The sequence below is a fragment of the Phallusia mammillata genome, chromosome 2 (genome assembly GCF_965637545.1).
Source record: "Phallusia mammillata chromosome 2, kaPhaMamm4.hap1.1, whole genome shotgun sequence".
Taxonomy (NCBI): Eukaryota; Metazoa; Chordata; class Ascidiacea; order Phlebobranchia; family Ascidiidae; genus Phallusia; species Phallusia mammillata.
Window position 1 is genome coordinate 3,178,956 of NC_137253.1, and position 16,707 is coordinate 3,195,662.

At 36.7% G+C, this 16,707-nt stretch overlaps 2 protein-coding genes across 2 annotated transcripts; both read left to right on the forward strand.

Annotated features, from left to right (window-relative positions):
* Nucleotides 1-576: 576 nt before the first annotated feature.
* LOC145212140 (uncharacterized) lies at nucleotides 577-14,960 on the forward strand. Its single transcript, XM_080080177.1, has 13 exons — nucleotides 577-594; nucleotides 1,492-1,664; nucleotides 2,247-3,112; nucleotides 3,343-3,423; nucleotides 3,967-4,092; nucleotides 4,597-4,683; nucleotides 4,796-4,903; nucleotides 5,912-5,983; nucleotides 7,046-7,149; nucleotides 7,537-7,683; nucleotides 8,777-8,899; nucleotides 9,029-9,118; nucleotides 14,937-14,960. The coding sequence occupies exons 1-12, from the start codon at nucleotides 577-579 to the stop codon at nucleotides 9,089-9,091; spliced, it is 1,968 nt and encodes a 655-aa protein (XP_079936303.1). The 3' UTR covers nucleotides 9,092-9,118; nucleotides 14,937-14,960.
* LOC145214985 (uncharacterized) lies at nucleotides 14,950-15,877 on the forward strand. The gene has a single exon (XM_080083635.1). The coding sequence runs from the start codon at nucleotides 15,209-15,211 to the stop codon at nucleotides 15,695-15,697; it is 489 nt and encodes a 162-aa protein (XP_079939761.1). The 5' UTR covers nucleotides 14,950-15,208; the 3' UTR covers nucleotides 15,698-15,877.
* The last annotated feature ends 830 nt before the right edge of the window (nucleotides 15,878-16,707 follow it).

Genomic DNA, 16,707 nt, shown 5'->3' on the forward strand with positions numbered 1-16,707 from the left:
CAATAAATCACATGATTTATATGAGTTGTATTGGTTTAAACAGTCACATGTAGTTGCGATCTAGTTTGATTAAATGAAAGCCGTGAAATAGAAAAGAAAGCGTTTTGGTCATCAGAGTTTGCTTGCTATTCAAAAAAATTGTCACTTGAGAAACGTGTATTGCGAAGGATTGGAGTCGGAGATGCAGAAACTTGTTTCAGTCAGTGACAAGATAAATGTGTGGCTGTCAGCAGGGGTCAAGAGTCAAAAAGTAATAAAACAAATTTGCTGGTGCGATACATTGTTTGGTCCCCGTTGGAACCTATATGTAGCCAAAAAAATGTATCGAAAGTTGGAGATCTTACACGTATATTCGACAAGGGTAATATTTCATAGCAACAATAGAATATTGATGCTTATTTGCTAAAGAATCTTTAAGTATGATATTTATTGGCACTGGTGTTGCGACTGCAGACCTAACTTGTAGGGCGAGGTTATCAACAAACACATAAAAAACATCAATTTGTTTTTATGCAGCAAGAGCTTCTGCAGTTAGATTCATTCTTTGCTAAAATATTTTTTAAAACTGCCTGAAACATGACTTCGCCGAAAGAGGTAAGCAACTTCTACAAATTTTTTTCTTTTGTTTGTTTGTTCATTACACTAAACAGGTTTTATTTGTCCACCGTATGAAAAAGTATAGTTTCAAATTAGACTACCGGGATTCAAATAAATTTGTTTTAAATTTTTCTTTTAATCCTAAAGTATTTTCGTTCCTTCCTATTTTGGGAGGATCTACTAACACAGAAACTCACACCACAAAAAGTTTCTTAAATACCGATCGATGGTGAAAAGAGCGCAGTTATTCAAATTACAATTGCGTCTGGGGTAGGGTTAAATGAATGAATTTAACATAAACTGGGTTTTTGGGCTGATTTCAGTGTTATTGTGAAACCTCAGACCAACCCCCATAGCCCTAACCGTCAGCATTTTTTTTACAAAGTGCATTTAAGATTTTTGAGTGCGCTCTCTGCCGGAATTATTTTTGAGTGCGCACTTTACTGGAAATTAGTAGGCCTGTGATGTAAGGTCCTGTGTTAGTAGCTCTAAGGCCCTTTTGTGCTTTCTAGTGACTGATAATGTTTAGCTAAGAGTTAAGTTTAGGAGGACTTACTGACATAATCCGCTTTCTTTTTCTATATAAACCATTTTAACACTCTGAAACTAGTCGATAACTATGTTTTACTCAACTCGCTCTGACTTGTCTGATAAACCTAAATTTGTAGCAGAGAATTTGTTTCAAAAACAAATCTTGCAATGTAAAAAACTGGGTTTTAAATTACTCAGCAATTACTAAAGCCCAACGGGATTTGAATCAAAAACTTTTCGTTTGCAAACCGGTTGAACAAAGTTTTGAATAACATTGGTTAAGTTAGTTGTATGGCTTGGTTGGACCTCAATGAAATATACGTTGGACATCAGGGGTAAAAACATAATCTTTCTGTGTCACAGTTACGGGAATTGGATTGTGGTGACATCACATGTAACCTTGACAAATTCGTGGCCGGTTCAGGAGGCTTCGGGGATGTTATATTCGGATACCACAATGGGTTAAAGCAAGAAGTTGCCATCAAAGTGTTTGAAGTATCTGGTGGAACCCAAGAAAAGGCGCGGCTTGAAAAAACGTAAGTTATACGATTTGTTATATAGAGCGGTGCAAATCTATCGCAAATATGGAAGAAACGTACTATTTAAGATTAATTTTGTGTTGATGACTTCACAACAATTTGTAAAATATGATAATGAGGTAACAAATCGAAATTAAATTTTAAAAAATGGCAATTTTGAAAACATTTGCTAATTTTATATATTGTGCTGGTGTATCTGGTATATGTGTGGACTTACAAAACTAGTTATACCTCAAAAGCTTCGTCCAGCGGCATTAATTCCATGGACTACACGATAATGACAAACTACTGCGCAATCTTAGATGAATTAACCAGCAAAGCGCGCCAGCCATCGTGACTACTAATCTTGGTTGGCCTGCTTGATTTCCTGATGTGTGGTGCGAGATGCGACATTTTTAATCATTGCTAAAAACCGAAGATTAAAAAGCGAGGAATGCGGGTTGTGTGACGTTTGATAAATTGTTTTCAATCATTTTGTTGAGGGGACATACCACCTCACCTGTCCTACCGAGATCTTTGCTTTGCGTTATTACATGCACAAAACGTAACATGCAGCTGAAAAAAAAACTCTCTTTTTAGAATCAAAGAAGAAATGGAACACTTGCAGAAAGCAGATCATGAAAATGTCGTTCGGGTTTTTGGCTATGTCAAATGGACTTTCGCAATAGGAATTGTGATGGCATATTACAAAGGCGGGAATCTCAAAGAGCTACTACAGGATACATCAAAAGAACTGGGCCTTGCTTTGCGTGTTCGTATTTTATACGAAGTAGCATCAGCAATGGCTTTCTGTCACAATTTACCTGATAAACGTTTAATTCATCAGGACTTAAAACCCGAAAATGTTATGTTTTCTAAAGAGCTCCATTGCAAAATAATCGATTTTGGCGGGGCCGAACTGGCAACTTACAGTATTTCGGCAAATGTGAATCCTTTGGCACGAACCAAGAAAGAAAGGCCTCAATTCACTCCCTATTACACAGCTCCTGAAAAACTGAAGGACCTCAGCATGAAGCCTAGGAAGCAACATGATGTTTACGCATTTTCAATGATCATCCACTGGGCACTAAATCGTAAAGCTCCGTATCCACGTCTGACTCAGGAAGAGCGAAGAGAGTTATTAGAGGAAATCAAGAAAGGAAAAAGACCAGACTGCCAGGAAATACAGGATTGGATACAAACTTTGGTCGGTGAAGACAAAGAAATCGCAGAGCAACTCCAACTACTGATGAAGCGATGCTGGGATCAAGATCCAACAAAACGTCCTACAATGACTGAAATAAAAGAAGAATTGAAAACGCGTTTGGATAAGCAACAAACTACCAAGCTACTTTCTCAAGTTTTGACAACTCTGACTCAAATGGATTTAGACGAGCAACCGCAAGTCAGCGAAAGTCGACGCGTCCCTCTTCACCATTTTTCACCCCGGTCCGGAAGTTTTCACGGTAAATTAATCGGTCAATACATATAAATTTATTATAATAAGAAGTAACCCCGAGTAGAAGCAGATTTCCTTGCCCGAGACGCTTTGGAACTGGTAGTCAAAACAATTAAGTTGAGAGATAATGTGACAATGTGATCTGTTATATTTCTTGGCGGTTCAGAAGTTACACAGTAACATAAAAAAATCTAAAGGTATTAAGTCGTTTTGTCATATCACCCATCTATATTTCAGTGCCCTTCACATCGGGTGGAACCGAAGGACGGTTAAGCGAAACAGCGGAGGGCGTACAAGAGTTGCCTTCTTCTCAGCAAGGTAAAAAATCCTCCCAGAGTAAAAAAAAAATAGTAGGATTTAACAATGTCAATTGTTTTTTCGTATAAAACCTTCAGCATCCCCGTACTAGAACTAGGGTGAGATGCTCAGTTTATGAAGCCACCTGACTACTCGCGAGGCCGCACTAACAATTTTGTGTAATGTAATCCCAAGGTTTGGTTCTTACAACGGCAAAACTATACAGAGCGCACTTTTAGAGCTAAATGTCCGCAGGTCTTCCATTTCCGATCTGATCAATCAAAACTATTTTTCATTGATTAAACTTTGTTTTATTTGTCGTAACATTGCTGTTTGTTCGATCGTTTTTTAAAACTTTTGAGATTTAAAAAAGGTCAATATAAAGCCGTAACAGCCCTCTGCCAGTTTGTTGTAAAGTCAATATTCGTCTTTTGGCAACCGAACGTCAAACAATTTCACTCGGTGCACAGACGATGTTTCAAATAAATCTTGGTTTTATTTCTCTCGGAAAGCAAGGCAAATGTCTTCACTAAATAAAGATATCTATAAGCAATCAACTTTCAGGCCCCTCTACAACAAGTGCGGCCATAAAAAAGACAATTAAACCGATATATGAAGCACAAGTGGTACGGTCACCATCTTCTTCTCAACAAGGGGAAACTCCTACATCCAGGAAACCGCAGCAACTAGGTATGGGGTGGACAAAACGATAATGGAAATTCCGATAATTTAGAAAATCATTATAAATTTACCAGTTTTTGTTTTACCTACTTTAAGTCGCGGAACACTTGGCGCATATTAAAATCAATGTCACACTCAACCAATTGATAACGGACCCACGCAATTATATTTTTAATATTTCACGACGAATCTGTTTGTTACACAAAAATAAATGATGTAAATCACGAAGAAACATTCAAACTGGTGATAGCGGAGAATTACTTTTATGAAAGAAAAGCTATTTCTGCCATTTGTGTTAAACTTTGAAAATCACTGCCTTAAACGACAGCAAACATGCGTTGCCAGTATGGTGGAAAGTCAATATTGGTTTAGCGGCAACTCGTATAACTTTACGAGGAAATAGGTCCGAAAATAAGTTATATATTTATTAAAATATGTATAGGCGAAAACAAAAATCATTGTAGGTAACACAATAGCACCAATACTTAACCAACAATGATTTATTGTCATTAGCATCAGCCGGCACCTCACAGAAAAACAAACAATTGCCTTCTTATGAACAAGAAGAAACTCCAACTAGCAGCAATGCACAGCAATCGGGTATGAGATACGTTGGCTCGTAGGAACTTCTAGTTATTGATAAACGTATTGTTACCAAGAATACTTATAGGCAGTGAGAAAAAAAACACATTTCACCCATTTGTTTGTTCAGACGCCATTAGAAACGATGACGAAAAATTCAACCCGTCCGTACAAAAGTTGATCGCCCGTTTCAACAGCATATCACCACAGCAACCTGCAGGTAACCAATTATGGACACGTAGAATCAAATAATTGGGACTTGTGTGCTTGTTTTGAAGCTTATGACCTGACTAACGCAAATGTGTGTGAACGACCGCGATTATGCCTGAGCCGGTTTAAAGTTATTTCTCGTAACATCAATAAACTTAGCTTTAGTTAAGCAACAACCTGACAGCTAAGCAGTTAGGATGCACGTAATTTCGTAACTGGGATCAACCCTCAAGCGTTTATTCAGATCAGTGATAACGGCGTAGTTATAACTAAATCACTAGGATCAGTCTTTTAAACGCGGTATACCAAACCAGCCGATCATTCCAAATGGCAAGGGCTCTGATGGGACTCGAACCCACGACAGAGTCTTTCTTGGACTTGCAGGCAACAGTGCTTGTTTCGATATTTGACGGGCTTACCGCTGAACTTGTGAAGTTCAGTTGGTTCATATTATTCCACAAAGAGTCCAGATATCCAAAAAATAATAAATGAAGTAAATCGCGAACATTCAAACAGGTGATAGTGATTACTTTTCTAAAAAAGTTTTTCTGGTCCATTGTGTTAGAAGTACCAGGATATGAGATGCACATGTTACCTGGACCAAAAACGCTTTAAAGAACCTGCTAATCTAATATATTCTATGCCCCCTTCCAATTCTGTAAACGAAGCCCTGCGATTCTTCCTAACTTTTCCATAGGCTAATAAACATTGTATCAAGTTAAATATACTCTATATATAAAAAATAACCACGACGTAAAGTCAAATCGATATAGCAAATCGACCTTTTACTAAACGTCCCTCAAAACACTGCTGTCTGCCGACCGGAGGTTGACCAATCATAGGCCAAAACAATTTATGAAGGTTACTGGGCACATCCGAGAGCGACAACTATTTATGCGAAAAATCCAGCGAGGTAATGCGAAACAAAGCACGCAACTAGAACGAACAGTGAAATAAATCAAATAAGACAATATTACGTGAAAATCTGCAATTGAGAGAAATAAATAAATATGTAGCGCTGAAAAGGTAACATAAGGAAAACACATTGGAAGGTTACCTACAGAAAACCGTCCTACTTCCAGCAGCTCATCACCACAGCAACCTACAGGTAAACCAATCACAGATAAAGTCGTGCCCTACGCGTTTGACATGAAAACATAAGTTATTTACCAGGCAATTAATGTTTCGTCCTCATTTTAGTTCTGTGGGGTTTGACAGTGCCTTAAACATTATTTGCAGCCCGACAATGCATTGCTGTTGCAGTCGGAAAAGCGATATTGTGTTAAAAATATAATGATTGACGCGATTTTAGTAGGTACTAAGCAGAAGAAAAGCGTTAACGCTTTACATGTGTGTTTGTAAAAGACTCGGTTTCGGACGAATCGCAAAAAATTATTCGGCCGAAACCGAATCTTTGCAAAAGTAGCCGATTCGGTTGAATAAATTCGACAAACCGAATATTCGGTACATCTCCAGTTAACACGTTACAGAGCGCTAAAAAGTGTCGGGTACAGTTAGTGGATAGTGGCATTATGCATTGTATCTACACTGTATTATGAGGTGTTATGTGACAGGCTCACAGGAAAGTGAATGTGGCGCAGAGTGGGAATCTCACGACTGAAAGGGGTCAGGGGGCTCGATGGAGGAACCAGTCGCGAGGCTCTACAATCTAACCACCTGTGATTTATTGTTTTTGATAAAACTCGACTTAACATCATGTCTTATTGCGTAGTAACAAACTTTAACGTTTTATCATGAGCTAATATTCAAAAAAAGACAAAAAAATTAAATTTTCTAAAAAAGGTTTTTACCTCCGAAGTCAGTTTGTTTTGCCATCGTTTTCCACAATTGTTGGTGCCCCAACCCGTTTGGCCCATAGAAGCTTGTTCATGTCCACTAGATATTGGCTGCACATGGTTCCAAAATCAATATCCTCATTATGATTCAAAACTCTACAAACAAAAATTATAATTTAAAAATTTGGTCTTGACATTTGCTATTGATCGAGATGTTAAAATGGAATTCGTGAAAAATCTGTCTTACTGTAAATCCCAAAAAACATTTTTTGTTAAACTATTTTGTTTTACTTGGAACATATTTCAACAACGTACTTTTCGTTTATCGTTTAATGGCAAATCGACTTAAAAATATTCGTCTTTATTGTGGTCAGATGTGGAGGTGTTACGACGAATGGAAGTTACTTATTCCTACGAACCAGGAAACGCCGATGAACTGCAATTGAAAGTTGGTGACATAATCGACGTGTATAATGATGTGGGTACCTATGGTTTAGTATTTATTGGATCCCAATGCTACATTTTCACTACAAAAATAAACAACACATAAAAAATGTGAAATACCATGTTATAATGTACAACGTTACACCTATTTTGTAATAAAGCGATTAATGAGTCCACAAGACCAGTTTCTACAAAAACGGTTACACTATGGGGGAACAATTATTTCTGATTGATGTAACATTGTTTGTCTTTTTTTACCAGTCAAGTGATTGGTCAAGTATTCTAAACAATGTTAATTTAAAAAATGTTTACCAGTTTCATGAACATGGGTAAATTCTTGGGTAAATTGGTAGAAAATAAAACTTTAGATAGGTTATAAAGCTTTTGTGTCAAACTTTTTCTGCTTGCAATTACACAGGAGGAGGAAGGTTGGGCCAGAGGTCGATGCAACGGAAAGGAAGGAGTTTTTCCAACAAACTACGCCACCACTCTTGAGGAACTTGACTCACCAACAACATCAGCAGCATCTCAAAACACTGAAGAATCAGCTCAAGAAGAAGCAAAAAAGGCAAGTAATTTACTGAAGTTAAATCCTTATGTTGGATTGTAGATTGGAAACCTACAACGGGCTTTTTATCTTAAAACTGTAATCTTGTTTGGAAGTTTATTAACTGTGCCATTTACATTGGGTCCTATAGTTTCAAATTCTGTTTAAAAGCCTGATTGTTTCTGTAGGAAGAAAGCTTCACCGTGTCCTTATAAATATTGCTGTTTATTAAATATTTTCGTTCAATCCTATATAGCTGTGGACTTTTTTAGAGGTTAAACCAGATAGCGCAGTGTGAAGTGTTTTAAGGTCAGTCGTGGACACCGGTTAGATTACATTTGTTCCATTGCATGTAATGCTTACTTATAAAGTGAACTTAAAAACAGATGTGGGAAAACTTTCGTTGTAATATATATTTTTATACCCAGATATTGGAAATCAAGGAAGTGAAAAATACAGGTAAGTGTAAGAGATGTATGGATAGAAATGAACGAAAGCGTTCATGAGAAAACGAATAATTTCCAAACGAGTAGAATGTTGGTGTACAGTTTTCATATCGTCGCCTGATTGACATTTTGATATAACACAACTTGACAACTATTTGATTTTCTTACTTTCATAAACTACAAAGCCTTTCACCAGGATAAACGAGGCCCTTATCAATTTTTAAGTGCGACGAACCTTCCTACAGCATTATTCCATTTCTGATGAAAATTTCAAACTTTAATGTTTTGCTGAAAGTAGATTAGACGAGAAAATAGCAACAACATAAACTAGTCGATTTATATCTATTGGTTTCATTCCAGGGCTTACCGAACTTTAACTCGCCTTTATAATTTGTAAACGTTTTTAAACATACAGTAACCCGTCAGCGTAGGTTGGCCTTTTCGCTGTTATGAAGCTTACGCAGCCAACTCTCAACTGCACTTGCAACTGTTTAATATGTGGAGTCTTACGCACTATATTTTAGTGGAAAGTTAATATTTGACAACTCAAACAAAATCAATCCGGCACTTCTTTAGCAAATAACCTATGTTTATAAGTAATATTCTTCTGTTACAAAACGAAACAATACAGTATAAAAGTGTCTAGTAGTAAACCACCAATATTTTAGTGCCCTCCACATCAGGTGACACCGAGGAACGATCAACCGAACCAACAGATGGCGCAAAAGAGCATGTACAGTCATTTCCTCAACAAGGGGAGACTTCCACCAGCAGCAGCCCGCAGCAACTGGGTATAACATGCATTGACTGGTTGTAACTTCTATCAATCGTATACCAATGCTGAAAGTTACATTGTTGAAAGTTTTCACCCTTTTTTGAAGAACAATTACAAAATCAAAAATAAATTTGATTTTGTTCAGATCCCACCAGACGTGGTTCCAAAGGACTGTTTACGACGGTACGAAAGTTTATCTCACGTTTGAACAGAAAATCACCACAACCACCAACAGGTAAACTAATCACATTATGCACAAAATGATTGCAAATCGTGTGTTGACATTTAGCGCTTGACTTCTCAAATCACGATTTTTCGTTTTCATACTTAAGCCTCAACCAGTTCTGCAATAAAAATCCCGGTTTTTGCATCTGACATAGTAATATAAAGTTGTTTTCGTATTCAGCCTATAGTTAAAAATCGTATTTCAACAGTTTGGCAAAATATTACGTCATATCACACATTGCTAAGCTGCAAATCATTTTGTGAAAACAAATTCAAGTCGTTAAAAAGTAGCCAATAAATTAAGCTCACAAATAGTTATGTGGCCATAATTACACTGGGTAACTGGACAGTTTGTAACAAAACGTTTCTGTGTCTTTGTCACGTTGATAAAATAACTAAACACGACTGTAGGATAAATTAAAGTCTATTTGTGAAACCACTTATATTTTAGTGCCTTCCACTTTAAACAACACCGAGGAACGATCAACCGAACCAACAGAGGGCGCCAATGAAGCAGAACAAACTTCTATCCAACAAGGGGAAATCCCCACCTCCAGCAACCAGCAACAACCAGGTATGAGATACATTGAACCGTTACATTGCGTAGTTATGCCGGTAACGTTTGTTATAAATTTTTGCATTGAACCTTTAACTTCTGTTAAATAATGCCAGGGTGCGGAACTTTTTTGTTCGCGAGCAATTTGTATTCCACAATAACTCGTTTATCACAGAGGTCGAATAGAAATTGAGTTTTAATCATGTTACCCCTATTTAAGCCTTAAACCGTTATAATTGGGGACCCCACTTTTTCCCTCAAGAAGTCGATGATTCCACATGTCAAGACGAGCAAAAACGTTCTTTTTCTAAGGTTGGCAATGAAATGTAAGCCACAAGCGTCCGCTGCCAGTTTGCTGGAAAGGCAATATTTGTGTAGCGACAACCAACACCTCAAAATATTTCACATAGTAAAAGGGCAGTTTGTCACAAAATCGTTGGTGTTAGTTATTACTTTAGAAATAATTTAATACTATCTGGACAAAGAATTTCAATCTTGTAAGTTAATTTGACTTATGGTACACAATTCAACCTAGGTGAAACCACAGACAGCGGATGTTTTGACACATTATGTTCAATTAAATTGTGGTTTTAGGTTTGTTTGTAGCTACTTAAAAATTCTCGAGATGTGATTACCATGGCAACATTAGAAAATTGGCCATAAGGTTTAAAAACTTCCCACCACACAGAAAACTCGCCACGCTAGTATATGAACCATTTAACTGTTTCCGCTACCTATCGTCCCAACAAACCGCGGAAATCAAAAGCATGTCTTATTACCCACCAGAATTTGACAGACATTTAAAGGCCACCCAAAGTTTACCTTCCCCTCTTTTTTTATTTATGGGCTTTTGCATCGACCTCTAGTGGCTAAGAAAAAAACAGGTTTTAAAAATCTTCCACTCACATCATCGATAATCACCAGCACAGCATTTCACGACCCGTTTCTAGCCGGATGGTTTTTCCACGACCCGTTTCTAGCCGGATGGTTTTAAGCCAATTTGGTTTCAGTGGCTAAATCCAAGCCGACTATGTTTATGTCACCTTCAAACAATCCCATAACCATTCACCATGGCTGTCATGTTTTGATTTTTATGTTGAATCTGTCCACATGTTTGCATATCTTTAACTTAAACACTTCTTTTGGGACCAAACCCAAACATTACTCTTTATCTTTAGTTGGTACTTGGTTGTCTACTTGCAAAAATACACAACTGAAATGAAATCAGTTGTGATTCGTGCTTCAAGCTTTGAACCAAGGGTCAACCATATATAAAGTGTAATGGTTTGGGTTGTGCTAAAAAAGAAGTGATAAAGTTAAAGATATGCAAACATGTGGACAGATTCAACATAAAAATCAAAACATGACAGCCATGGTGAATGGTTATGGGATTTTGTAAAGGTGACACACAAAGTTGAAATTACTAGTGACTTATATACAGGCTCTATGTAACATACAAGCAAACACTGACATAAGTAACAACATTGTTTTTGTTTTATTTAAAATAATGCTGGTAATCACAGATGTTAATGTAATTGTTAAAGTACATTAAAATTCATGACAAACACTAAAAACTTGTGTAGTAATAAAAAGGTGAAATGAAAATGACATGTTGAAACAATGGTATACATAAAAACAACAACAACAAAATTTGGTTATATGTGTAAGAATTGGTGGAGGATGTGCACACAAAAAATGGCATATCAGACGCTTATGACAAATTGAGTAAATCACCTGCATTTGTAGTTTACTAAACATTGTGTGATGTACTAAGCTGGGCAACATACAGGGATATGCATAAAAATGGGTATTCCAAATAAAACATGTGATATAAAGCAACTGTACAAAAGTTCTACAATCCATACAAAGGACTTTCCATGTCAAAACACTTTCTCTAAAGAAAATTTCTTTTGCTTCTCTTTTTTCCTGTGTTTAAAATAAAACAAATTACAGTTTCAGTTTTTTATTAAAAAGTAAAGTTGGAAGATTGTGACTGAATATTTTTACAATGACAAGGGACACTCTTTAGAACTGGCTTGCATTTTGTACTTTATTATCCTAGAATTAATTGATAATATTTGTGTTTCAATTTGGAGCTGTATAGACTGTAATATTTGGAAATAATCTCCAATAAATCTAAAAAATGAACAGAATCACCAATTACCGTTATCCTAGATATGTATCACAGAACAACTAGGTTAAATGAACATACATACCAGAAAAATGCACGTGTCAAAACACTTTCTTCTCAAACAGAAAGCCACCTTTGCAAACTCACTTTTATATTCATCATACAAGTCGGTCCTTTGCAGTTAATCCACATCCTACAAATAACAAAACAACTGGCTAAAAATATGTTCATTCTTCTCAAAGCCTGAATGAAAAATTTGGGTGACACTAAAACGCTGAATGGGCGGGACGGGCGGAATGGAGGGCGGGACGTCGTGAAAACCGCTAAATATCGGGTTAAATTGCTGACGGTTGGAGCTATTAAGGTTGGGATAAGGTTTTATAATAGAAAATCATTAAAAAAAATTCCGCCGAACACTACATTCCGCGCCCGAAACGTCCCGCCATCTCCCGCGACGTCCCGCCATAGCATTTTTGCCTAATGTCAGGAAATAGTTGAATAAGTTTTAAGCAGGGACATTTTTTGATTCATATACTATTATAAAACCTCAACCTAACCCTAATAGCACTAACCGTCAGCAATTTACCCGATATTGAGCGGTTTCCGCGACGTCCCGCCCATCCCGCCCATTCAGCGTTTTAGTGTCACCCAAAAATTTACCTTTTAGTTGACGCAAACAGTCTTCACTGTATTCCCAGCTTTCGCAACCACGTTCCGTTTCTGGCCAATTCCATTTTTATTTTTTAACATACACATCTATTATACTTATTAAATCTATTTATACTTATTATGACTTTTTTCCAAAATATTAACAAACCCTAACTCCTTTAAAAACACGAACAAAGTGCGAACTTAAAACAGCCATCAGCACGAGGCAGATGACGCAACGTTGCGCAATACCCCGATAATTGTAAATCCGGACCAACACGATTAAAAGTAGATTTTTAAAAATGGTGATTCTGATGCAAACTAAAATAAAACATTTTTCTGTGGTATTTTTCTTAGGTTCAAAAAAATTATACTATTATACCAATTATACTATAAAATAAAATCCCCACAAAAAATATATCGGGTTAATGCCGATGATTTGCATGCGAAAAAAAATCAACGAAGGTCTGTATTCCTTAAAAACTCAGACAGAATATTTGATGCCACATATTTGTGTTCATCATTAGCTTTAGCTATACATCCGGGACTAAATTCGGGCGGTTTTTTAAGCTTGAATGATGCCTTTTTGGAATACGGCCCATTACAAGCCAACGAATTTAAGCAGAATATTGTTTGACTAATTTCTAGCCAACCAAGTGGCTTAAATCTGTCATGGGCAAAACAAGCCAATTTTAGCTAACAGTTAGCCGGCTTGTTTTGGTTTGCGACTTATTTCAAGCCAACAGATTTAAGCAACACGTCTTTAAGCCAAGAATGCTTGTTTCGAGCCAATCAAGTGTCTTGGATCTGGCCACCTTAAAATAAGCCATTTTCAAGGCTAAAATTTAGCCAATTGTACTTTTTGGCGTATTATAAGCCAAATTGGCTTAAGACAAGCCGCTTTGGCCTAATATAAGCCAACATTTTTTCTAGTGTAGGCAAGGCTGCAAAGTGGTGGAGCTTTTATTGTGCCTGAGTATGACCACTCTTTTCAATAACGACTGTAAATTTTTGCGTTTCGGTCTGGGTTCGGGACGTGTTCGGTTTTAGGTTTCTTAAAATTAACGGGCTTGATTCGGACCTGACTTTACACTCTGTGCCATTTTTTTTAGTTTGACTAGCTGAGTAGCCAGCTGCTGGTCCTGGCCTATTGCCAAACAACCCTAAATCGCCTTGTTCAAGACCAATTGTTGATTGTGTTTGTTTGTTAATGTATAGGCCTGTCAATTAAACTTTCGGGCCTAAACGGGTTTCTAAAAAACGATTCGGGTTCGGGCCGGTTTCGGGCTGAAATTTCAGGCCCGTTTGCAACTCTGATACGATGTCCCAAATAATATGACATTTTGCTCTATAATGAGTCAGATGCGTTTTCTTTCAAATTTACCTCTTCTCATTCGAAAAAGGCCGTGACCGTTGTCCAACTCACACTTTCTACCATGAAAACGCGACAAAGTATCGGGCAATAAAAATCCGTAAAGATATTTGCCAAAACTGCACTCCGGGAAACCTGTATAGCAACGACGGAAATTAAGGCATCAAACCAATTTGTATCAGCTAACTGTATTCAGACACGGCAAATCAACACCGAAACAAGAGAAAGGTCGTTGCCCTACTAGGACTCCTCTATCTCACAGCTTGGTACGAAGCAGTCTGGCGCTTCAGGTTCACATGCAAATTGTTCTGCGCGCTCCTCGACAACAGGTCTCTAACACGCTGCCCGCGGTCCACAATGTTCCGTGGCCCACAGCGTTATTAGCAGATAAAATATTAATATCTTGTAAAATATAAAGTTTTTTGTTTTATTCACCCTCAAAGTGTGATACATTATTATTATTGTGATGAAACAATGCGAACTTAATCTGACCACCAAAAGGTAAAGTTCAAAATCTGTTAAGTTTTTTGTACACTTTATTTGTTTAGCTTAGGGATAGGGAACGTTTAATTTTGTGAAGGCCAACCAACATTATATTGACACTTATGTCGGGCCTACTGACTTTTTCAAATACCTGTAGGCCAGTGGTTTTCAAACAGTTTCATTTACACAACAGACGTTTTGTAATTTTCCGCGGTCCAAGATAAAATCAATGCCAAAACCAATTAAACAGCTTAAATTAAAAAAAAATGACAAGTTTATTTTGTACGCAAATCCAATTTTCTTTGAAATCAGATATCAGGTTGGAGAAAAAAAATCCCCAATTCAAAATAAAAACAAACATACAACTGCATCGTTACTTAGCATTTGTCGTCACAACCTAGTTATTACGTCACACAGACTAACAGCGTACGTTTTGATTTAAATTTTAACACGCAATCGTTTTTTAATGATTAGATTTTAAAATAAATTAATTACTAAAATAATTGTTCCTTACCGTAACACTCAAAAACACATTTATTTTCAAAACACTTTTGATTTACATGAACCGATGTCAAAGTATAATAGACTGTTTTTTTCATGAAACTAAAAAAAAACATTATTTTTTTGTTTCTCTGCAGATCAAACTGACGAATTCAATCAACGTATTGATAATTATGTTGATTTATTAAAAACAAAAAAATATGACGAAGCAAAAACGACAAAACAACAACTTTCAAGGTCAATCACTGGTCAACCAGGGGTCACTGCAGAAAACCTGAAAGAAAAAGCCACAAAATTTAGAGATGACGGCGAATATTTGGAAGCCATTTTGTTGTTTAGCGTTGCCGCAGATTTCTATGCAAACAAAAATCCCGACTCCGCTGTAGCGAAAAGTGTAGTGGGTTGTGCGATGGAAATTCGAAAAACAATCGAACATTTGATGAAAAATTCCGATTCATCTTCGGAGTCGAGAAACATAGAAATCGTGCGCGATCACGTGATCCCACTGATGCGTGACATGGTTCAGCAAATCCGTGACCTTCAAATAAATGAAAAAATTCGATGTAAAAAGGAGGTTCGGTGTTTGCATCACATTGAAGTGAGTCAACATCACATCGGTGATTTTGCATCGAGTGAAACAACAATAAAACTTGGACTTGAACTTATGGAAACAAAGTTCGGGAATGAAAGTTCAAAGTATTACATCTACGGTCACTTGTTGAACAATCTTGGTGCTGTTTGTGAGACAACTTCACGAATCAAAGAAGCAATCGAATGTTACACAAAAGCGATCGAAGTTTACAAAACAGCGGAGGATATAACTGAGGAACAACGAGAAAAATTGATTGCAATAAGTGAAAGGAAATTGCAAAACAGCAAAGCGAAGTTGACCAAGTGATTAAGTTTGTTACAAAACAACGAAAGTTTTGTCAGTGACAGAATTATTGTGGAAGAAGTTCACTTTTTTACTGTAAATAAAATTACTATTTCATTTTCTCATCTATGTGCACAATTGCTGTATTTTAGTGACGATTTTTGGTACAAATGTAAAAATAAAACTTACTTTTCAAAAATTTGATGAGAATTCAAAAATTTCAAGAGATATTTCACAGAGCATCATTTCCCAGATCAAATCTAAAAAAACAAAGAATTTTTGGTAAGAAAGTTGCAGGTTTGACATTTTTTTTTAATTAATAAAAAACTCAAAAAGCATTTGTTGAAGTGATGAGGCTTGGGTGTGAAAATAAAAAACTCCAGATGTACTGGGTTACAATTGTATTTATATTAGTTTTCAAAACTTCTGATGTATTCTGAACCCAGTATGGATAGTATGGCAGCTGCACACCTGAGACTATTTTTTTCAAGTTTGATTGCACACTTGAGACTTTATTTAGGTTTGTGACACCTTGTGTGTTTGTTCTCTTTAAAAAAAATCCGCCTTCGAAATTTTCGTTTTATATTAGTTAACCAGTGGCGCAATTGCATTGCAAGGCTATTTTGGGATTTTGTTAAATATTTGTAAATCGGTTAGCTTTTTCTTGATGAGGTGCACACTTAACTGGTTCTTGCACACCTTAATATTTGGTCATGCACACTTGCACACCTGAAAATTCGTGCACACCCGAGATCTCGGCGAAATGTGCCATAAAATCCAATGTGGTTCTGAACTTTGCCATTAGGACTGCCGTTCAGGATTACCATAATTTTTAGTTAATATCAAGAAACAACACACCTTTATAAGTTGCATCGGACCAAACACAACCATCTGTGCATTTTCACAAACCAGCGAGTTTCCACAAGTAAACTGCAACTCTATTTTGATTGCCAGAAGCTCAGATATAATCACATTTGTCATCAATCTCAATCATGGATCCTGAAAAAGTAAATTTAGGATTAATCCCTCAAGCC

Excerpts from the sequence above, each read along its gene's own strand:
- LOC145212140 (XM_080080177.1), top strand. Across the intron at positions 7,150-7,536 it reads TAATCGACGTGTATAATGAT|GAGGAAGGTTGGGCCAGAGG; the intron begins GTGGGTACCTAT and ends ATTACACAGGAG. Across the intron at positions 8,900-9,028 it reads CAGCAGCCCGCAGCAACTGG|ATCCCACCAGACGTGGTTCC; the intron begins GTATAACATGCA and ends GATTTTGTTCAG.
- LOC145214985 (XM_080083635.1), top strand. The coding sequence starts at position 15,209 with ATGGAAATTCGAAAAACAATCGAACATTTGATGAAAAATTCCGATTCA.